Source organism: Morone saxatilis, unplaced genomic scaffold (assembly GCF_004916995.1).
Source record: "Morone saxatilis isolate NCDOM2014 unplaced genomic scaffold, NCSU_SB_2.0 Contig21, whole genome shotgun sequence".
NCBI classification, from domain to species: domain Eukaryota; kingdom Metazoa; phylum Chordata; class Actinopteri; family Moronidae; genus Morone; species Morone saxatilis.
The window spans coordinates 9,941,546-9,965,954 of record NW_023339774.1 but is presented as its reverse complement, the minus strand read 5'-3'; the positions used below and the strand labels follow the sequence as shown (position 1 = coordinate 9,965,954).

Genomic DNA, 24,409 nt, shown 5'->3' with positions numbered 1-24,409 from the left:
ATATTCAATGATGAGTTGTATATTTCTAGTTATTACACTTTTGTACTGGCATTCATTTTGCTGTCTTATAGGAGCTACCTTAAATGACTACACCTTAAAGAATACATATATGAGAAAAAAGAATGGTTGAAAAAGAAAACAAGTTGAAGCATGGACGTATTATTAGAATTGGATACCGGACCCAAATATGGCGCCTATTTCAATCAAATGAAAATCGATCTTCTATTGCATTTAGCAAATAATAAAAATAAAATACAAATAATAATGCAAGATAATAATAGAATATATATATTTATTTATTTTTTAGAAGAAAACGACTGGACGTTTTACCACCTCTTACACTCTCATAGGCTGCACTTAATGTATTATATAATCAATTATTTGATGGGAGATTAGTTTGAAACTGTCTGCATAATAATAATAATAATAATAAATAATAATAATGTAAAAAAAACCCAAAAAAAACAAATCTGTTAAGCGACATGTCGGAGTTCACGAGCAGAGCCTGAAGGCAGCATATGAAACACACTCACACATACAGGAGCACACACACACACCCTCCTTCCCTGCCTGAAGCTCCGCTATCTTTAGCTCTGCCACGGATTACAGTGCGCAGTGTGTGGACAGACTGCGCCCCGCTGCGACCTGTTCGGCTTAGCTCTGTGTATACTTTGCGCTGAAGCACTCTCGCATAAAAAAAAAGGGGGAAAAAAACAAAAAAAAAAAACTAAAAACAGTAAAATAAAAGTGATGGGGGAATGACAACCACCTCCGTCCCCGTCTGCGGCTCTCCGTCCCCGAGAAGATCCCAAGGATGCTGCTGCTGTGTAGCCCGCCGAGCGGACGCCTGCGCCGGGCCTCGCTGCTGCTGCTCGCCGCGGTCCTGTTCTGTGTCGTCCCTGTCAGTGCCAGCCTTCCAGGTAAATACACAACAACACAACAACACACACTTCAGACACACCAGAGGTACCCCTTCGATGTAAGCTCGTTTTCAAATATCCCGGGATCATCAGTAACCCTAACATTAAGGGCATATTTACTGATACCCATGACAGCCAAGCAGGGGCTTTTAATCTGAAAAACATACTTTTCAAAGACACCAAGTACTGTGTTTATTTACTTTTAATGGTTGTTTATGGTGTGAGTTTTGTTGTTGATTAAGTGGCTTGGTAGTATGGGATATCCCATCAGTTCAGACGTTTTGGACAGGTTAAACAAGTACAGGGTGAAAAAGGAAAAGACAATGGTGGGAGAAAAAAAATACAAATTCCTTTCCTTGTTTGGTTACTCCAGGCATTTCCTTGTATGCTCACAGATTTTTATTTGGTTAATATAACACTAATCTAGCCCAAATGTATAGGAGTAGGTCAAATTTAATGGGAGACCCATGAGGAAGTAGCCATAAGAGCAGTGTTTTGGATTATTTATTGACTGACTAAGCATTGATTGATTAGTTAACAAACCAGTAGTTAGTAGGAATGATGCCTATCACAGAGGGACCTTACAGTGTACAGTGTAGTTTAAAGACATTACTGCTTACTTTATATGAGCAGCAACCAAATTGGTGTCTGGAAAAGCAACTGGTTGTACTTTTTGTATTCAAACTGTGTATTTATATAAACCTAAACTGTAACCAAACAGTATTTATGAGTTCATCTTTTCTCAATTGAGTAACTGGTTAATCTTAGCGCTGTTTTGGATATTGAAAACATACATATCAGAGTGCTGTCTGATGCCTGTTTTTGTGTGTCCGTATGTGTGTGTCTGTGTGTGTGTAATGGGTTTCCACACAGTGATGATTGCTGCTGATGTGTTCAGGAGAGATAATCAGCTTCTCGGCTTTTAACACAGAAACCCTGTGGGAGAACCAACAGCTGGACTCTTCCACATAATCTTTAGCCTTTATCTGAGGGCGACACACAAACAGACACACACACACACACACATACTGCACTGGCACTGAACAGTAACTGCCTCAGCCTGGACACGGACTTGAGTGAATTTATAGGGTTTAATTATTTTTTTCCCCTCACCCAAATTCAAAGCCGTCCACGCAGTCGTCTAATTGTTCAGAACAAAAGGATGTGCTGCTTAATTTTGCTCGTGCACAACAGAGAGGATGGAGAGGATGTGACGCAGTGTCAGCTCTTGGTTTTCCCTTGTAGGGTAAAATCCAGTTATTTTCCGCTTTTCCCCTCACAATTTAAAATTATACTAATGCAAATATTTCCCCTCTCAAATGCTGAAAAACTAAACTGGCTGATGTTGGTGACGTAGATAAGTTTACAAAGCTGTCAGTACACTGTGTCTCTTGTCTTACACGTCTAGAAAGGAATAATATGTTTGTCATCAGCAGTCGTAGGTTTTTGCCAGTGTGATGCACAATAGGTTTTGACACCTGTTACATTTGAACGCAGCTTGTTCATAACAATGTGTGACAGTGCGTCAGTATGTGGGCTATTGCTTGCGAATAATGACTTGTCGAAATACCACCATGAGGCAAAATTACAAACTTTTTAACTGTAGTGTGAAATAAGTGATCACGGCACAGGAGTTGTATTGGAGTCACATATACTCCACAGGCACTTAAATGTAAATAAGTAAGTAAGTAAATGGTACTTTATTAAAGGCTGTTAAATATATTGGAGGCATATTCAGAACCTCAAAAAGCACATTCAGTAATTGCAGGTTTCAGGATGATTTTGCGTGACAACAGCATGAAATGCATAGTAATCAGGTTGATTCAGCACACATCGCCACATCATCATGTGTAAATATGCCAGAAAGCTTTCACAGGACATTAGGTTCTTGGGATGGACATCATCCAAAATCTCCATAAACCGAATTGATTACATAAAATATGTCTAGTCCGCTGGCCAAGATACAGAATTAATTACCTTAACATGGCAATTTGAATTAGCAGCACCAGAAAAGTAAAAGAAAACAACCCAATTTATTAGCATATTCCTGCTGCTCCAGCCTAATTTGAGCATTTCACTGTAGAAAAATCATCTTCACCTCTCAATATTCCAATTCAGCCTGATTATTGTTGTGCTGCCACGTTTAAATGTCAGGTTTGTCATTCACCAAACCCACATGGAACGGGTGTGATTATTATTCAGAGAGCCACTGCCTCCGGCCTTTTCTTCCACCAGAATTAAGCTTTAACGATCGATATCTTCAGTGTCTCACTCTTACACACACACACACACACACACACACACATACAGCTACTGGCCTCAGTGTTTTTCAATCACTTTTTTTGCCATGCAGCAAAATCATCTCCCCTGAAGTGGCAGTGGCAGAGGAGAGGACACACTCATACTGCCAGGGGACGTAAATACCTCTGAGTCAATTGACGGGGTTCATAAGTAATGATTCATATCCTCATATGACTAGAGATTAAGTGTTATTATAATTAAAAGACCAGGTAGGGGTTAGATGACATTTTTATTTTCCTTTGGGTTCAACTAAATCTGGTCTTTCAACTGAGAGCTTTAAGATTGATGTGGGTTTAAACTGTGCTCCGTCCGGATATGTCAATAAGAATACCACCTCTAAAGGCTTTGATGGAAAATCACTAAATCTCTAAATCTTAGCTTGATACTGTATGTGAACTCAGCGCTTCCAGGAAGCAATTTAGAAAACGCTCCCCCTGGTTTCAAGTGGACGTGTTCGTTAGCTTGTGTGCGGTATTTGAGGGGTTTTGAGTTGAGTTGAGTTGAGAGAACCACCCAACTACAGTCTTATTGATCTGCCTCTTTGTGGTGGTGGTCCACCAAGGCTTTGCTGTGGTAGCTTCTTTAAACCACTGCTCTCTCTTGCTCTCTCTTTTTGTACCTGCCTTCTTCATTTTAGAATATAATGTTGCCTTCCAGACCCCTCCAGGAAATGAGAGGCACACAATCAACTTACAGAGCGCTTACGAGACATTAGACAGAGCCAGATTCAGCACAGTTTAGCTGGAATGAATCCAACTATGCTCCCCCAGTGTTAATACTACCCGTAACCCTAATTGTCATACCAACAGTTGTGAATTTGAACTCAATTTTATGATGTAAATAGCCTATTTCTGTCAGCGTTTTTTGCACTCACACGCTTGCATTTCTGTGTAGCCACATCCTTACCAAGAATGATGCCATTGGGGTTTAAATAGAAGCACCAATAATACCTGAAGCATAAATATCAGGGCTAACACTTTTTCCGTACCACATGAGGTGCATACGTCAGGTTTGCTAATGAAACTTACTTTTAAGATAATTTTAAGGCCAAAGCAGCTCAGTGGTTTACATTTGTCAATTTGGTTAAAGAAATATTAGGTAATTGCATCTCTCACAAATCAAATTAAACAAGTGAACCAGCCAGAGGCCAAGAAACAGAACTACCATGAAAAAATGAAAAAAGACTAAATCAGGGAGCATTTTTTGCCACCTACTTGCTCCCATTGTATAAATCCCTTTAACCTTTGTTCTGTTTGCTGCAGGGTGTGCTGCTCTGCTCCACTCTAATGATAATGACACAGTAATTATCCCCCGTGAAATGGGTTAGACTCGTCATTGTCCGACATGACAGATATTACTGCAACAGAAAAGACAAATGACAGACGCAGGGAGAGATAAGGCAGAAGAGATATGACTGCACCACATGAGTAGAAAATCAAACACTTGTTCCGGATTGTTTTTCTACAAACTTGCATTCCACGAGGATAACATTCTTTGAATTTTTTCATTTCACTTCCTTTTCACCTTTATCTTTCTCTACCCGTGTAACCAGCAGTCTATTTCCTGCCTCAGCATTGTGATGTTCCTGTGTGTGTATGTGTGTGTGTGTGTTTGCATAATTGTGTTAAACAGGTGCTAAGTCATGCCCCATTTTCCACCAATCTTGGCAGAAAATTTTACATTTAGGAGTCACTGCATCAGATTAGGGTGGGAAACCAACACACCTATACTACACTAGTATACTGATTAGGTTTCCACACAGTTTCCATGCATTTAGTCATCTAATTTTGGCTCAGGGCTGTCTGACGCTGTTTTCTGAGAATTGAAGTTGATGTGGCAGCTTTTCCGCTACATCGTCTAAGACTCAGAACTGACTAAGCAATTCTCTTTACGAAAATAAATTTGCGGTTGATCCTGAAACCTATGGTTTGTTTTGCATTTGTCAGCATTTAGCCTGGCTCAAAATCAGATCAGAAGTAGTTTTGATGAAGAATGAGAAACTCATCCAAGGTGTACAAAATGTGCTACTTCTTGCTAGACTTTCCTGTTCTTTGTTGAAGTAGCAAAGCAACATCCTCAGTCCTTATCTCTTGTCCATCACACGTGGTTATTTTATAATTGGACAATGGTTTTGTTAAATCTGTTCACTCAAATCACTAACAATAAATTCATAATTGTTATGACAATAATAATAATTAATATATTTTTTGGTTTTGGCTAATATATATTATATATAATATAAATATAAAAAACTGCTCAACTGCACTGCTGTCTATACAACAAATCCCATATTTGTGCATTTGGATGGAGTTGATGATGAATGGCAAGAGGGAAAAAAAGTATGGCTGCCACTGTATAAACAGTATGGCAAAATCTCTGACAATGACAAATGTATATTGTCTCATGGCTTACATTGCATATCGTCACATTTCCTAATCCTGGGTCAGAGCATACAGTAGCAGTGCTTGTCCCAGTTGATGCCAATGAAAACAAAGCACTAGAAACAGGCTGGTTGGCATTTGTTTGTTTTTGTCATTTGAGAGTGAGGCATGGTGAATAAACAGGAGCATAGCAGCATGGTTACACAAAAAGCCAAGTACACACAAATGCACTTTATCCATGTGGAAGTAAACAGTGTGGTTACATATCAAGTGAAGAGCACCAAGCAGAGCTAATGTTTCCACTTGATTTGGAGTGTTTGGCTTACTTCCTGTCTGCACTCAGAAGGGTCAGGAAACGCACACAATGGGAGTGTATGACCCTCTGGGTCTAACCATTTCCTACTTCCTCTCTAAATCTCTCGCTCTCACAAACACACACATGCACATGCAGTTACAGATCGGGGTGACATTTGTTGTATTCTCTCTGTAGAACATCTTGAAGGAGCACAAGTTAGCAGTGACATGAAAAGTGTGCGCTTGCTTGCGATTGTGTGTCTGTGTGTGTGGTTGAGTGTAGGTGTTTGCCAGGCTGTGTGAGAATGCCTCTTTTTGCCTCTCAGTTCTTCCTGGCAGAGCTGCTGCTGAGCACACAGCCTGGCAACAGCAGCAGCAGATGGTTAGGAAAGTCATTTTTCACTCGTTCCAAGGACTACTTTCTGAGTCCCTGAGTTACATAATATTTTTTCACACCTCCACTGTCTTCAACAATACCAAACAACCCGATGCCCTGCAGGAACATTCGTGGGGTTATTTTTCCCCGTTTTCTTTCTGCCTCCATCTCTCTGTCTATCTCTTGTTTTGTATTTCTCTTCCTCTCTCTGATTGAGCTCTCTAATTAGCGATAGCGCTGTGTGGGAGGCATGTTGGTGCAAGGCCACCTCCTATGGCGACTTGACATTCGCTTCTATGTCTCCTTTGTTATGCTGGTAAATAGAACTAGCTGCTTTGTCATATGATTAATAACGATGAGCATCTTCATTGGTTCAGATGTATGTAGAAAAAAATACCATAATGTAAGTGTGAGTTTGGTACATTATTGCGATGTAGTTAGAACTAAAAGGTCTTCACGCAAGTGTATACCGTGTTTGATGTTTCACCGCAGTGCTTCCCTGATTTTCGCACTTCTTTCTTTGCTTTTTCTCACCCTCTTTCTCAACTTCGGCCTGCCTCACACATTCATAATGAAGCACACATACACACAAACGTACTTGTGCCTGTGTGTGTGTTTGTGTATGGGTGCTTGTGTGTGAGCAGAATAATTATCTGCATTCATGTGACTGCAATAGGTTCCACCGTATTAAGTTCCCACATGATGAATAATGATGAAGTGCCGACCAGAGGTGCTGAGATTCTAGCTCTATTATAATAGGGAGCGCGCACTAAAGTTACTTACTATGTAGAACACATTGCTTTATCTCGTTTATAACAGGGATTCAATTCCTCTTCCCTTTTGTCTCAGACACCAGTGATTTATGTTTGTGGCAGTGGAGTTTTTTGTGCATGATTGTGCACCTGGGGTCAAGACATATATAGCAAATGATTCAGCGATCCACACCAGTTATCAACATTATCATGACAATATTGCACCAATAAATTACTACATTCTCCTGTGATACCGAGACATTGATTCATCTTACCTGTACTTCAGTTTCACTCTAGAGCTGTTCTCATCACTGGCTGACCTTCAAATGATAGCACATGTGAACACACTGTAAAAAAAAGTCTGAGACTAAAGCCCAACTAAACAGTTTGGTGAAACTGAAAGCACTTCATAATGCAGTGAATGAATGTAATATGACCCTAACAAGACTGACCCTGACAAAGCGCTAGTTTGGTCCGTAATGTAATGAATATCAGTATGAAACATTAACAGGAGCAGTCGGCGGTCTTTAGTTTTGAGGCTTTACTCTACAGCGGTGCCTTCAGCTAAATGCTAAATTCAATGCTAACATGTTTATAACTAACAATGTTGATGTATAGCACTAACTTAGTTTAGCTTCTATGCATGCTAATATTTGCAGTAGATGAAAAGTCAGGGGATAACCAAAGTCATTAGGATTCATCGTCGGAGTACCATGAATGTCCATGAATGAATGAATGAATGAATTCTGGACCCGAGTGGTGGACCTTCCCAGCAATCAGCCAACCGGCATTGCCATCCTAAGGCCATGCAGTTATAGCTAAAAAATGTCAAAATTCAAGGATTACACTGTGAACTGAAATGATTCGCTAATAACATGCACATATATGAACACAAAGGCACATACATGTATAAATGTATTCAAAATTGGCTAATCCTCACAATGAAGAAAGGTCAAGGAGTATGAGACGGGAATGGGTTGTTTGATCTGTGACATGAGTGCAGTCATCTGCATGTGCTCTGGGCCTAAACAGCCCTCGGACAGTTACTGGATCAAAGAGTCGTAATAAAATGGTGGACGGTGGAATAATTTGACGAATGGATGGGAGGTGATGAGAACGAGTGGGGTTTTTCAGGGAGAGGAGGAAGTTTAGAGGTTTTTAGAAACAGCAGGAGATGTAATCCATGTATGGAGTTGAGAACGAATGATTTACTAATGTTTTAGCTTACTCCAATTTTTGATACATTTTCTTAGACTGGGATCCAAGGTTATTTCAGTCATAAAAAAATGTTGATGAATTCTTGAGGAAGAATTGAACAGCCTGAGGAAAGAAGCTGTCTTTAAGTATGATGGTACGGCAGTGGAAGAACCTCTGTTCAGATGGAAGCATGGGTGAACAGGCTGTGGCTGGAGTGGGTGCTGTCTTTTAGTATCCTTCGGGGTCTGTGCAGGCACCTCACCTCAATTTGAAAATTGAAATTGCAATGGGTATTTTCCACAATGTTACGACTTTAATTCTATAGACCAGAAATGTTATTGAGACAGTAATTTGCAGATTAATAAGGAAAATAATCACCAGTTGCTGTATCAGTGCATGTTAAAATGATACGGTACCTTTTGCAATTGGTCAATGAAGCTAGTGAGAATCTCTTCTTCATGGGCCACTTCCCAGAAGAGATCTGGAATACTGTAATTTTTTTTTTTTTAATTACTGAGAATAAAGCAAAATCTGCAATTATGTTTGCGTTCAGGAATAAGACTGAAAGCTACCAGGTAAGCAGTCGAGGACTAAAGAGACACTACACTGATAAGTTATATTTTGAATGTGAGTAAATCTGTGTTTCTTTGCAGGAAATCCTTCATAGTCTTGTGGGCATGCACATGTGCACAGACACGTGCCCAAGAATGAATTCCACTCCACTCACTCAGTGTAGTGACACAAACTGTACACACTCATATAAAATACCACAAAGACAGAACAGTCTGTTTCTAGTGACGATTTTTCTTCCTCTGAGGTCATGGGGATAAGGGAAATAAATAAGAACATGTGAAAAGATCATATAAAGGTTTGATACCTAGAGGGAAATTAAAGGAAGGCACGTGGCATGTAAAAATAGAAGCCATGACAACTGAGGGAGGTAGAGGAGAGAAAATAATGAAGACAGTGAACTTGGATCTAATCAGGAATTAGGAGGCTCGGCACATGGCACAGGGATGTGGAATAACTTGGCAGCGGGGCCGGAGCAGATGATGAGGTAGCATTTAAACATAGAGGTGACAGAATTGTTGCTTGGCTGTGGGAACAGAAAAAGACAGAGCGTGACTTTAAACAGCAGCCAACGATCAAACATGTCAGTTTTGTGGCGATGTGATACATGGCACTAAGCAAAACATTAGCTTTTCCACCCATAGATGCAACCTTGAGCACACCATTCACCCTCAGCCACAGATGTTTGACAAAAAGTAGGAATGATCGTGATCTCTCATCACCAACCACCTGCTCTTTCCGTATAACGCCAACAGAAAGGAAAACAAAGCTTCTCAGATTACACCTGCGTCACTCCACCACTCACTCCATGCAGCAGATCAGTCAGTGACATAAGAAGATACAGACTTTTGTGTCCACCTCCCTGTGGTGCAGTTTGATGATGTGTAGACGTGTCAAAATGTGTACATTTGTCTTGCTTTCTGTGCGGTGTTTGCACAATGGTGGTGTTGTTGAAAGTTTGATATTTTTATTAATGTTCGTTTTTAGTTTTAGTTAGTCTCCAGTAGTGTTGAGTTGTGTAGATGTTTTTATCTGCATTGCAACAGGTAGGTTATTTTGTAACACACAAATTCCTTTTTCAGTGCATCATTAAGTAGCCTAAAGAAATCAACGGCTTAAATCAACAGTTATCTGAATTTATACAATTTACTTTGAATGATTGTGTTGTAAACAGAACCAAAACAGCCAGTCAAATCCATAATAAAAGCAAAATGTGACAATGAGACAATAATGCATTAAGTCAAATCACTTAAGTTTATCATCTGATATAATAAGTCGGACAAAGCTGTTGGAAGAAATGAATATACAGTAAAGATGTAAGAATTTTCAAAATTCACAACATGTTTTTATGTAACAAAATATTTAGCTTACATATTTGTTGCCATTTAGCCTTTCACAAACATCATTTTCACTGCGGTCAAAAAAACATTGTTCACCCTCTTGCCACACACAAAGGGAGGAACGCACCTGTATTAATGGAACTGTGTAGCAGCATAAATGACGTTGTTGTAGCCACAATAACATAAAATATATTTCGAATCACACAATTATAATAAAGTCGCTACAGAAAAAGATGACATTATGTATCTGCAGTTGAAAGTTTATTTGATTTTAGGGTGATGACATCATATAATATGAGAGAAGAAATTCAACGGCTTCATAGGAAAAAAACCTCAATAGAATCTTTGAATATAAAGAAATGACCCAGCCGTAGCACAAAGTTACAATCCTACAATACCCTTCTTATCTGCTCTTTATCTCTGCAGCGCTCCCTTTCTACTCATGTGGTCCTTCAATAACACGTCTTCCCTGGTATTACAGGCCTTGTTGCCATGGAGGTCATTGAGACCCCCCCCCCACCAGCAATCTCCTATAGTGTCTAATTCTCTCCTCTTATGTAGCAATTGAAAAGAATCAGGTTAAGAAAGGAGGAATGACGGAACTCTGTTACAAAAGAGAAAAACAAGAAAATTAGATCTCTAAATGATTTATCAAAAACTCTTCCTTCCCCCTGGCTAATGCAAATGCATGACCCACCAAGCTCAGTTGGATTTCACAAAAAGTTTTTTTTTCTGTGACCTATAGACTTGAACAACCCTGACCTTTCAGACCCATTATCCCTCAAAAATACTGGGTTCATCCACTCTCTTCCCACCTTATATCATCTCCTGTCTGTTAAGCCAGTATCAACACCCACTGTGCTATTTACCTTTAGCTGCCCTGCTGTGCAGCTGTGCTGGGCTCATTATCCGCTCTGATAGCATCCCACTGCTCCACCTACCCTCTGCTACCAAACACACCTGCTGTGTTTCTGTGACCCACTTCTTCTCTTGTGTGTCTTTCAAGCTGTGTGTGCTTGTGTCTAAATACGGCGTTTGGGCTCTGTTTTTGTGTCAAACTGGAAGTAATCTGGTCAGGTGATTATCTAACATGATTGCAGGCTGATCTGTGACCTGCAGATGTAGATCACTCTTTACTTTGGTTTAACCTGGCACAGATTGCCAAACAGGTGGGGCTCACCAGCTTGCGATATGCAGAAAATGATTTAAAATGTACTCTTCTTACTGTCCAAACATTCTTCTCCTATCTTGCAAACCTCGCCCAAATAGAGGTGATGAGGTAACAGTAAATGCTAAAAGCTATTTTCAAAAATCCAGTGACTCTGTGATGTAATTCTGACATCAGCAGCAGACACGTTTGAGGGCAGATGTTTCATCTCTGAATGGAGCTGAAGAGCTGACACATCCACTAATGAAAGCCACGTCTATCATAAAGTTGAAGCATCTCTTATTGTTTATAGTACATCTTTCCACACAGCGGCTGTCATTTAAAGGTCCAGTGTATAACATCTAGGAGGATCTATTGGCAGAAATGGAATATAATATTCATAAGTATGTTTTGCATGTGTTTTTAACCTTAGAATTAGATGTTTTCATCTACATATGCTATCGCTTTCCATGGACGCCGCCATGTTGAACTGCCATGTTTCTACAGTAGCCAAGAACAGACAGACCCGAAACTGGCTCTAATAGGGGAGCTCTGTCTGAGGTCATGTTTTTTGCGCGTATCGCTGCCACACACTTGGAAGGGTAGGGTGAAGCAAGTGAGTTGCAATGTGCAACTATACCACTATATGCCACTAAATCCTACACACTGGACCTTTAACTTCCTCATTAAAAGCATCATTTCTGCATCACAGCATTGTGTTGGGGATACTCATTAAAACTGTTGCCGTCACTCTCTCTTTCTCACCCAGCTGGCAGTAAGTGCTCCAATATAGACTGTGCCAGAGAGAGACGACATCTCTGCAAGTCTGGCTCCTCCCACTGTGGCCCTTGCCGCTCCGGATTGGAGGAGAACGAGGAAGGACGCTGCGTGGTGAGGCACCATCAGCATGGTATGTATTAACTGCATTCACGCTCAGTTCATTTGATCATGTTGCAGCTGAAACTGAAACTTAACACTGCACCTCAGGTGAGTTTGGTTTGCTCAGGTAAAATTGATTAGCTGAAGTGATACAGAAAGAAGGGAAATCATAGAAGACACCCTGTACCCAGATTTTCTTTCAGTGATACTGACTGACTAACTCATTCAGTGGATTTATAAGCTCACAAATAACTCTGTAAAATAGGGTAATTTTACATATGATTGGTGTCTGGAAGGAACGCTGATACCCTGCAGACTATAACATCTAATAACTATAAAGAAATAGAGAGGTGAGGATGGATTGACTTCTGTCTCTCTCTTTCACCTTTCACATGAATTAATGTAGAGAGCTGCTTTGGTTTGGTTGAGTTTGGAGTATTGATAACATTCGCATATAATTATAAAATACAACACATCAGACTTTGTCAGAAAGAGAAAACACAAGCATGACTTCTCTTACAATTAGAGCTGAAATGATTAGTTTTCATGCAAAAAATGTCAAATATTCACTGGTTCCAGCTTGTGAGGATGGAGAAGGAACAGTTTTTTTCTGTCTTATATCATAAATTGAAAAACACTTGGTGCACTTTTAGGTTTGCTGAATGAAAACGCAGAAAATATTCATCTTGAGTAAACTAAGAACTAATGAGTAACCAGGTAATGCTTTTTTTAATTACAACCTCAATTCCAGTTAGATAACTTGCTTAAGTTTTAAATGACAGTTACAACAATCACTTCACTCCAGTTATAATCAAATTATCAGAGTGCACACAAATGTAGTGACTGACTCACTGCTGTTCTTTCTTTTTTATCATCTTGATTTCAAATTCATTCTTTGTCACTGCCTCTATTCTGTTCAGTTGGTCTTTGTATCCTGTTGCCTACATTTCTCTTTCTCTCCACATCTTTCTCTCAATTGTCTATTGATTCTGTGTTCTCCATCTCCTCCCCAGTTGATCTTAGTTTGATTTCTTTATTCCTTCTCCCCCTCAGTATTGCTCTTTTCTACTCCTGTTCTCTTCTCTCCCCATCCATACTCGTCATCCTCGCTCTCCCGCCTTCTCCCGTCCACATCTGTGACAACTGTGGTGCGGTCTGATCCTCTCTGTTTTTTAATCCGCCTCTGCCCCCGCTGCATCTGCAACACATACGCACATGAACCGCCCAGCACTGGCAGCTTTAATCACTTAGATGACATGCACCTCTCTCTCTCGCTCTCTTTCTCCTGCCCTTCATCTCCATCACTAATGTCAATCAGTGAAAGAGCCAAGCTGCGAAAAAATGAATCTTATTTTTCTCATTTCCACGGCATCGCGCTGCTGGCATTCATATCGTGATCCAAGACGGCACTGCAGAAATTAAAGAGGGGAAATGGAGACTTGTTGTGTATATATGAGCGCACTGGCTTTCCTCTGTGTGTGTGTGTGTGTGTGTGTGCGCGTCGCTCTTGCGTATTTATTCTGTTGGTGGGCCACATTGTGCTCTCATAGGGAAATAAATCAATAATGGGTCTGCGGCAGGAGAGTATACCATACAAACTTGGCTCAAATCATTGGTGGCAGCATCACAGAGAGAAGTATACATGAGAAGGAGATGAGTGTGAGGATGCAGAGAAAGTTCACATCATGTAGGAAGAAGAGAGGATTTTATTTTTGCAGCACACTCATATGATCATAGGGACTGATCAGTTATTAGTATTTGGACTTTGGATTGTATTTGTATCGCTGTTCATTTTTCCACATATTTGTCTCTGTGTGTGTGTGTGTTGATGTGTGTGTTTGTGTGTGTGTGTGTGTGTGTGTCAGTCCAGTTCATGGTAGACCTCAGCTAAGCTCCCTAAAGTGGTTACATAAACCTCTGAGAGACCACAGAACACAGTGATCCACATGGGAGACCAACTCTGTCCCTCTTTCACAATCGCATGCACACATGCAAATACACACAATCATGCACAAAATGTTGAAATGAACTGAGGAAATTGCTACAATTTCCTAAATATACCGCATTTGGTTTTAGTTTGTCATCTCTTAATGCATCAAATCACAATAAAGAACAGCTGCCTTGGTGGTTTGGCAGCATTACAGACTGCAAATTACATTTCTGAATTCACTCTGTTGTCACTTCAGAGGAAATATGATGGCTGCGTTTTCAGGACTAAACAACCGATTATCTAAAATTTTAGTGGGCTAAAGAATAAAATATACTCATTTTCAAAACTGAAATTTGGACACACCATTTGCCTCAATTCACAACTCATAACTCATGCGTACTGTAAATGTCAGCAAGCGCAGTTTGCATCAGAAAATGTACCCATTTGTTCTTCCAATTCAGTTCAATTTCTACCGTCAGTCTTACAAAACCACATGAGTCTTTTATCTAGTTAATAATAGTCATCAAATTGACTGAATGGCTCTGAGGCACAGTCAAATTCTTAGCTTTTCTATTGTTTCGTAGAATAATCACAATAATATCATAAAGCACTTTTTGAGGTAAATGTGAGAGAATCAGATTCTGGGATTTTATGCGTATCAGGAAAAATGTATAATTCAAAGTCTGTATGTATGAAAGTGGAAGGATGCAGGACTACAGGAGACTAAAGAGCAGTCCAGTTGATCCAGTCACCCTCATCATACACCTGCCATCCTAGCAGCCTGTAGCTAGTCACATGGTCTAGTTTACATTTATTACAGATCATCAAAGAAATTGCATGACTACAGTCATAACATTATTATTGATGGCAGGGCTAGATAGATAGATAGCATTAGATTAGAATAGATCAGATAAGATAGATAGATTAATAGTAGATAGATAGATAGATAGAGTAGATAATAGATTAGATAGATAGATACGATAGAATGATAGGGATTAGATAGATAGAGCTAGATAGATAGATAAAGAGTATAGAAATACTTTTATTGTCCTTCAACAGGAAATGTGTCACCGCAGTCTGTACGTAGCTTTCCGATCATACATACATTAGCATACAAGATACATAGGGACACCACAACATAACAACAAGAATAAACACTTAATGCAACACATTTAGCACATTTACCCCACCCTGTCATGTGCATAGCACCCACCCACGCGGTTTCCGGGATGCCTTGTTTAGAGATGCTATGGCAGAAGGTACAAAACTGCTGCCATAGTGAGCACGTTTACAGGCCAGAGTCCTGTATCTGCGTGTAATGGCTTGGTATTTTTGAGGTCCCTGGAGAGGTTGGGGGTGGGGAGACCAATGATTTTGGAGGCGTGGTGTGTAATGCGTGTCAGTGTGTTCCTATTTGAGGCGGTTAACAAGTGTTACTACTGCTTAGCTCTCTCTTTACTATAATGTCATGTTTCTTATCATCGCTATGAGTGAGATTATTTCCCCATTCCAGTCACTGCAGTAACACCACATATTTTACTGCAGTGAAACCCTTTCTGACTTACTCTTCTCTAAATCACACTCCTTTCTGTCATACCTTGCATTCAAAATGATTATATCAACTCTTCTCTGTCTTACATTATCAGAAGTATGTGGCGTTGCACTCATTGGTCTGTTCATGTAGTTTGATTGATTGTAAATTGCAGGAATTCAAGGTTATTCTGCTGTTGTTATCATAATAATGACATAATAATGTCTAATATTTCACATTCTCAGTTCAGAGAGGATGGAAGTGCACAGTAGATGAACGAGTGGGGCAGGAAGAAATTTTTATTGGAAGTTGAACCTGCTTGTATTTGACATGGAGGTGTGCACTGCCATTGGTAAACATACAGTAGGCCTCGAAGCCATGTCATTTGTACAGAAGAACTACAAAGAGACGGAATGTATGCTTTATATGGTTCATTTGTGTATGTGCTAAAGGCGAAGGCTGTCTCTCTGTCCATCTTGTAGCTCTTTCTCTCTCACATCCACGCATGACTAAACAGTTTGTTCCCCCGTTTTTGTCTATGCATGTGTATATCTTTTTACGTTATGCGATATACAATGGAGCAGTCGGCAAACTGAGAAGACCAAAACACCACAACAGCTGCTTTATTGGCTCTGCGACACGCAGCATGAACAAATATCCTGCAGCAGTTTACTTTAGTAACATGAAGTTAGATCACTAAACTGATGGCGAGCCAAACAACAGTTTTAGTTTGTTAACAATGAAACTAACACTTTTTTACATCGTTTCAGTAATAAAGTCAATTGCTAACAAGGCTCACTGCATTTTTACAATTATAAACAGTCACGTATTGTAACTGTGTGATTATAAATAAGTATAATGTTCAGCCAGAGCATCAAAATCTGGAGATAAGAAAAGTGATTGCTTCTGCAATTTTGATGGTATAAACACCAGTGGTCAGCAAGTGTCACAGCCGCACTTTTTTCATGAAGTGATCAACTAAGTGAAAATGGAAATGAGAAAGAAAGGACACAGATTATAAATATAGCTAGAACAAATCTAAGCAAGTATTTCACTATAGCAGATACATAAAAATTTACTTTTTAGGTACATTTTTGAACTATATTTAAATTCCTGGGTATTCTTATTTTCTCTTGAACATTTTGCCTTTTCAGATTACTTTAAAAAGTAAAATATTTGTATAGTTTCAACATGGTCTGTTGACTTGGACTGTATTGTAGAAATTAAGAGGCTATAAAGCGCAGATTCTAGTACTGGCAACTTAAAAAGGGTTTATGGCAGACTTTTTCCATTGCTAGGTGCATTCATTTTTATAAGGATGGATGAAAGACTGGTGGGATTGTTTATTGAAGGTTTGAACATTGCTGATTTCCTGTATTGACTCAACGCTCTGCAGTCAGCTGTGGCTAACTTTTTATAGCAGGTCAGGTGGGAGGGTGACAACACCTAACTAACTGAAAACTTCATGGGTAAAATGACATTTTAACTGTGCACCACTACCTCATTCTAAGTAAATGAGTAACTATAAAAAGTAGATACGAGTTTCTGTTTAAACTGTGACCTTTTTAGTCTGTTTCCTGTCTTGTAGACCTTTCCTCCAAACACTGAGCACACCAATTAGACAGATCTGAAACTGACAGGGTCTTTATTAGCGGGCAAGTTAGCCAAGAGTCCTGCTTTCAGAGAATTTGAGAATGACCTGTAGTCTGTCTCTCTTCCTTCTACATATTCCATGTATACATTTACCACTAGAGGGCAGCAGGACACAGTTTAAATCAATAATCTGTAGACAGGTTTAAGGACATGTTCACTGTGAGGGGGAAGCTCTCTGCTCAATTTCCCCTTTCACTTTTTAACTCAGTGTGGTGACATTGTTTAGTAGTAGTTTGATGGTTTTGGAATAAATCCATTACTTTGTTGTAGTACTGTAGTAGTCACTTTGGACTCTGGTAACTTGTGGTGAACATGTGACTTTACATAGAATGATAAGAAATAAATAAATAAATAAATTTTTCATTAAACTAATAAACATATTATAGGCTACAGTATTTTTTGTTTAATTGTTGCAGCCCTATTTGCTGAATATAATGCCTGATCACCATAGACTGATATACCAGATATCACTAATGATCTGTTCAAAGCTTTCTTTGTGTTGGTATATCAGGTATTTCCTGGTTTATATGGCACTTCTGTCGTGGCAAGCTTTGGTGCAAAATATTGCAAGACCCTCAAAGTCTCATCTAAAAGCATTTCGGTGAAGGGTTTCTTGGGATATACTGGATCATTACAACACAGTACTCTTCGCCATCTCCACGCCAAATAAATGTAAATAAAGATCTGTGAAATCAATCTGATTCTGAGTTTTTAAACAAGGATATGGTAGAAGGCAGGAAGGGAGTTTCAGAGCTGTGGTGGGGAGGAAGAAATGTGAATAGTTTTTAAGTAGGAAAATAGAACAGCACATATGTGTGTGACCCTCAATCCCTGTTGAGCTGTTTAGTGTTTGTTTGTTGTACCCAACTGCCCCCTGGGTGCCTCTCAAGTGGTTATGGGTCATTATCAAGCCAGTGACAAAACTCTCTTACACAAGTAGAGGTGTGCATGCTTAGTCTGTGTTTGACAAACCACACACATAAACACAATTGCCACTCCTTTTTTTTCCAACTTTGGCTACTGGTTGTTTTTGTTTAACCATTTCCCTGCAGATTTTAAATCAATCTACCAATAAATCTCTCATCTAGTGTCCTCTAAAATTTAAACCTGCGTTACCACATACTCCTGACGAGCACACAGGCATGGTTGGAGCTCCCAGCCACTTGCAAAGTACAGATGGTGCATCCCGCCTCCACAGACACCTGCTATGGAGTGCACTAAATGGCCATTAGTGGAGGGGGGTAAGAGAAAAACAAAGCAGGCGGTGAAAGTGCTGGCATGTCATATCATACACATTAGCTCAGCCAGATGGCCAGCCTTCTGGAGTGAAAGTGACACTGTAATCATTAATGTAATGTAGGTGGCTGAAATAATGCATGATAACACCTTCGTTTAGATGGATTTACCAGCACTGATCATTTATTTGCTCACAATGGTTTTTTGTGGACTTTAATCAAACAACTGCACATGTTACTACACAGGATGCTGAATGGATGACGATTTGCTTTTTCTCACGCTTCTTTTCTCAGGCCTCTTCAGCCTTGAGTTTAAATACCTATAATTTGATATTTCATATATTGCAGTGCAACTTTATACTTTATAGAGGGAAATAGCACTTTGATCAAATCCATTAGAAGTGAGCTATGGGATCTATTGTGAATGTAGCAACTAAAGCAGAGTGAAGCCACGGTTGGGATGATTCTGCCCCCCCTGCGGTGCTTCCTCTCCCGGCCACACACACTCTGTCGGCCCATGTCTCCCTGGAGACCTCGGCAGTACTGCAGGAATGTGGCTCACTGTCTGGCCGTAAAGGCTGTTAACAACAGTTCAGTATTGTCTCCTTTTTTATCAGTCCACAAACAAACAACACACATGGACACACTCCCTGGCCATCACTTCAGAGGCAAGACCCTGAAAAACACATGTGGAGGTTGTGGACAGACACGTAGACATGCCTAAAGCATATGCATGTGCTCTCTGTCTCTCCCTTACTTGCACACAATAGTTACATATTACCTATAGTCATGAAAGTGTAAAGGCTTCAAAATGATGTACCTATGTATGAACCTAGAAAAACACCCAAACTCATGGGGCATAAGTGGGGGACAACAAGTCAGTAAGTGGACTGACAAAAGGGTTAATCTGAAACTATTTTGATGATTGTTTAATCTTTTCTTTTTTTCAAGCAATAATGCCAAACATTGCTTAGTTCCAGTTTCTCAGCTGTGGAGATTTGTTGCCTTTCTGTGTCTAATGTGATATTAGAATATAGAAAGGCAACAATATATATGTGAGAATATTGGACATGTTTCACTATTTTCTGACATTTTATTGTTTTATTGAATTGATGAATAAAGTAAGATAATGAAAACACAGTTACCCCTCTGATTCAGCTGCTATTAATTGTAGATTGTGACTAAATAGTGGTTCATTTGGAAACCTCAGCCATAGATGTTTGTCCTGGTAACTGTGCTTGTGATGCATATGAAGTTACTGTCAGTGGCTACTAACTAATTTATATGTGATGTGTATGAATGAAGGTGCCTTGTTTATATTAAGAAGCCTTTAGTGTCACAGTGAGTGGTACAGCATTTTATGGAATCATTCTTATTGCATTTATTTTTATTTATCTTAAGCTTATATTTAAAGACAATGAATGCCTATAGATCAATGAAACTTTGAATCTTGTGTGTTCTTTAGGCAAAGTGACATTCTACCCTGACCCTGATGAAGAGATCGATTACATTCACTCTGTCATTGAAAAACAGGAAATGAGAGAAGAGATCCAACCACCAAAAAAGCAAATTAAACATCCTGGTGAGAATCCGGAGCGCAACCTTAAGAAGGATATGTAACTATATACGTAACTATAACACATCTAAAATTGGTCTTGTCTTTTCCTTCAATTTTTCTGTCTTCCTCACCCCCTTCAGCTGCCGTCACCTCCCAGACAGATGTTAAAAAAAGCAAGACAGATGCCTCCAAAAACAAACAGAAAAGCCTAAATCTTCTCTCAGAGGGAAGCCAGCGTGCCACCACTACAGCCCCTCGCCCCGTAGTTTCTGCCCTCCCTAACACACCGACCCCCCAGCCCAGGGCCACAGGAGTTAATGGCAGAGCTGGTCCGATAGCTGTGCCAGCACCCAGGAATGACACTATTATTGTCAGTGAGTATAATTGTATGCCCTTGATACAGTAACACAGCAGAGATAAAATGCCAGATAGGTCTTAGCGGTCTTGCGGTTGGTATTTTCAGCCCAGTGTTCATTACGTTTATGTTGCATATAATTTTACCCAAGATGACCATAACCATTCATAATGAGCAAATTAACTAAGATATAAATACATTTAACACCCATAAGAAATGTCTCAACAGTGTAGTCATCTGATTCTCACTAATCATGTACTCCTTAACATGTTCTATCCCCCTCTCTTTCGTCTCCTCTTTCTTTTGCATCAACCTGCAGTTATAATCTCACTGTGTGTGGTTGTGGGCACTGTGGCAGTGGTCCTGGCAACTGTCTGTTTCGTCAAGTAAGTAAGAATTTAAAAGCAAAATGTATCGTCTTTTTATTGTCGAGTAAAGAACAGTATGCAATATATTATATTATGCAATTCTCCAAACCAAATATATAATAATATATAATAATATAATCTAATCATTCGACTTGTTTGATACTTTAACTACTTTAATTAAAGCCGCTTCCATTTGTTCACGTATCATTAGCTGTTAGCTAAGATTAAATGCCAAAAGCAGGAACAGTGGCTCAATACTGCAGAAGACTCACTATTGATGATGCACCCCACAGGTTGCAGAAAGAATCGCGTCTAGCTCAGAAGGTCGACTACCCTGCTTTTGGAGGTCCAGGCGTGTCTACTGCCACAGCCAATGGTAACGGTACCTCGGTAAGCACGCAGCTCCCCCTTGTCCTAGTGGTTAGAGCTTCCTTTTTCTTCTGTAATAACCACACGATGTACCAGTATACAAACATGTGTTTCCTTTTTTGTTTTGTACTCAGATTGGAGATAAGACTCTGGCTCAGAGTGCCCAAATGTATCACTACCAACATCAGAAACAGCAGATGCTCTCAGTGGGAAAGTAAGTTGTTTTTTTTCTACACCCTCTCTGCCACTCCCTCTCCTTCCTCTTTTTCCTGTCTCTCATGTCTTTGTGTAGGCCTAACACTTTCAACCACATCCGCTGACCTTTTTACCTCTTTACCTCTTTGCCTCTTTGCCTTACCTTAATTCTCTTGTTTTCCCCTTGTCAGTCACAAACCTGAACAGAAAGTCCCTGAAACCGAGGTCACATCAGATGAGGAAGAAGTGGGGGGAGACTTCACAGTATACGAGTGCCCGGGACTTGCACCGGTGGGTAGAGACACACACAAACACACACCAAAAACTAGCATTATCTATCTATCTATCTATCTATCTATCTATCTATCTATCTATCTATCTTATCTTGTTTTATGACAATGACGATCAAATTTTCTTCTTTAACAGACTGGAGAGATGGAAGTGAAAAACCCTCTGTTTGATGACTCGACTTTACAATATGAGGGGAATCACAAGTGAACATACATACACACAAACCCAAACACACAGGCATACAAGCCATTTCTTCCGGAAGAAACCACTTGATCTCACACTGCATGCATAGAAATGGAGGATCCTGTCAGGGGAAATGAAGTGATAAAAATGATTGTTTTCTTGCCCTTTACTATATCTGCCCAGTGTAAGGCTTTTAATACTACAAATGTTGGGTTCCTTGTTAACTGTCACTGTCTTTTAACATAAGGTTTTCAGAAGCCTCCCAGATCATGTCCTTGTAGGTGTTTTGTCCCGTTTAAATGTTAAACTCTAAGTTAAGATTTTCTCTTTTTTCATTTTTGTTACTTTCCTTCTGCAGCTATTTCCAAAGAATCTGATACAACAGCAGACATGTGTACAACACAAACACACACATAAGCTGAGAAACAGGTGCCCTTCCTTGTTTTGTCATGCATAGCTAGTGGCTAAACCACATTTCTACCAGACACACCAGAAATATTTAAAATCAGATCATTGTGCTAACTCTATCGATACCCCAACACAACAGAAGGTTTCGCATTAAAAATGTTACCATTGCTGTTGCTAATTTTATTTCTTGTCATATAAGCTACATATAAAGATTTTAAGATTATAGAATATAAATATATATGGAAATGAGGTACTTGGCTGTTTGCATGGTTTGACTGTACTGTGTTTGAATCATGGCACTGCTTTGATGAATTGTACTGCCTCCGGTATGTATGCATCTTGTTGCTGGAGAAGGGAATGTACAGTAAAAGTGACTTCTGAGCACTTCTTTGGAGACAGACTATACTGATGGATGTTTAGTTGGTAAATATCAATATCTTGTATTGTCCCTCCTTCCTCTCTGCCCTCTTCTGTGCCCCCAAGTTAACTCTGTGCTGCAAAATGTACATACAAAGAGTGAAAGTGTTCACTTTTTATAGATATTTGTACATGCAGACCAAGGATTGGAATTAAAACTTTTTACCACACGTAAAAAAGAATTTGACTTGTCTTTTTCATTTTGTGCTGGTCATGGTATGGATTTTATGCACATTTAATGCATTTAATGTGTGAAATGACAGTAGATGAGGGAGAGAGATGCAAGGTCCACGGATGAATTCAAACCTGGATATTGTGGTTCATGGTCAGTGTCTTGACCTCTAAAACACGCCACAACCTGGCTGTTTTGGTATAACTAAAAGGCAATTGTGCCCATATTAGTTACATTCTGTGGCAAAATCTACAAAATCTGGTCTAATACATTATCTTTAATTATGTGTTTTAAGGACAGTCTTAATACAAACTAATTCTATGCAGGCAAACATTGTTCAAACACACAAAACTTAATATTAAATTCGAATTGAGATCCCAACAATACCAAATATTTCAGACTGACTTTTTGGTATAACATAATGCAAAAGACATTATTTAGACATTTGCTGCCATGGAGTCTTTGGTTTGAATATTTCACTCAGTGTAAGCTTCAATGAATAAATGAGGTCAAACAAGCTGATCCAGAATATGAATTTGATACTGTGTGGTGTGTGGTGATTTTTCCAGCCTTAAAACTTGCAAAGTGCAAATGAAAGGAAACTTGACGTTAAGGGGTTAGAGAGAGAAGAAATGGACCAACTTAGGTTGCAATATTTTTTGGTGAAACCAGTTAAACGTAAGGTATTATGAACCCCTAGACTTTATTGGGCATTTCTGTAGATCATTTTTATGACCAAAAAAGGGCATTAAGATATTTAGTCTTGCTGAACCAGAAAGTAAAAACTGCAGTACTATAATCATTTCCTTAATAAACTGTTATCACACATACGCCTCTCACTACGAAATGTGTTACTGACTCTGGTGATCTGTTTGACCTTGCTTTACCTTCAGGACACAAATGACTACTACACCCAGAAAGTGTGTGTGGTGGGGGTGGGGGAAGAGAGAAAGCTTGCATGTACCTCCATGTGGGTTTTGTGTATGTGGTTGTATGTCCGTGTGTGTTGGGGAGGGGATGGGTCAGTCTCCTGTCCCCATTGAGCCACATGCCAAGGGCCATTAAAAGCTCTTTGTGCTGGTGGATGGTGGAGGGAAGCCAGCTATTGGCCCTCGGATAAAAACCTGGGTGGGTGGAGGATCTGTGAAGGTGGGTATCAAAGGCCGGGCCGTTAGGTAGAAAATCAAAAAGCCATCAGACTTGTTTGTGGGAGACGATTGTGCTGCTCAACAGGAGGGGCAGTATCTAGATTCCAGCATATCCACTGTATCAAATCAGTAACTTTTAACCGTAGTGACTGAGATTTATGCCCATTTTATTTTTTAACATTTAGCGATAAAACTATAGTTTCATTATTCATAAAGTTTGTGATCTATAATTTCTAACAATTTTAGCACCCGTTTTTAGCGTATGTAATAAGCAGAAGCAGTTTATTTAGGAACTAAATTAACATAAACTGCTTACTGAAAATGACAGTCTCACCTCTTGAGGTGACAAGTGCAACAATACATCAATGTGTCATTTTCACAAGTGTCATATAGACACAGTCAAACCCATATGTCCTCAAGCGAGAGGCAATGACGGTTT

At 39.6% G+C, this 24,409-nt stretch overlaps 1 protein-coding gene across 1 annotated transcript; it reads left to right on the top strand.

Annotated features, from left to right (window-relative positions):
• Nucleotides 1–585: 585 nt before the first annotated feature.
• Nucleotides 586–22,829, top strand: npdc1a (neural proliferation, differentiation and control, 1a). The gene is made up of 9 exons (XM_035668051.1): nt 586–920; nt 12,048–12,188; nt 19,972–20,088; nt 20,205–20,438; nt 20,739–20,805; nt 21,081–21,177; nt 21,291–21,370; nt 21,543–21,642; nt 21,778–22,829. Exons 1-9 carry the CDS (start codon nt 815–817, stop codon nt 21,847–21,849), a joined length of 1,014 nt encoding a protein of 337 aa, XP_035523944.1. The 5' UTR covers nt 586–814; the 3' UTR covers nt 21,850–22,829.
• Nucleotides 22,830–24,409: the final 1,580 nt, after the last annotated feature.

Bases quoted from the DNA above. Each gene is read 5' to 3' on its own strand.
- npdc1a (XM_035668051.1), top strand. From the start codon at position 815: ATGCTGCTGCTGTGTAGCCCGCCGAGCGGACGCCTGCGCCGGGCCTCG. The intron at 20,089-20,204 runs GTGAGAATCCGG...CACCCCCTTCAG, and splicing joins AAAGCAAATTAAACATCCTG to CTGCCGTCACCTCCCAGACA. The intron at 21,178-21,290 runs GTAAGCACGCAG...TTTTGTACTCAG, and splicing joins CCAATGGTAACGGTACCTCG to ATTGGAGATAAGACTCTGGC.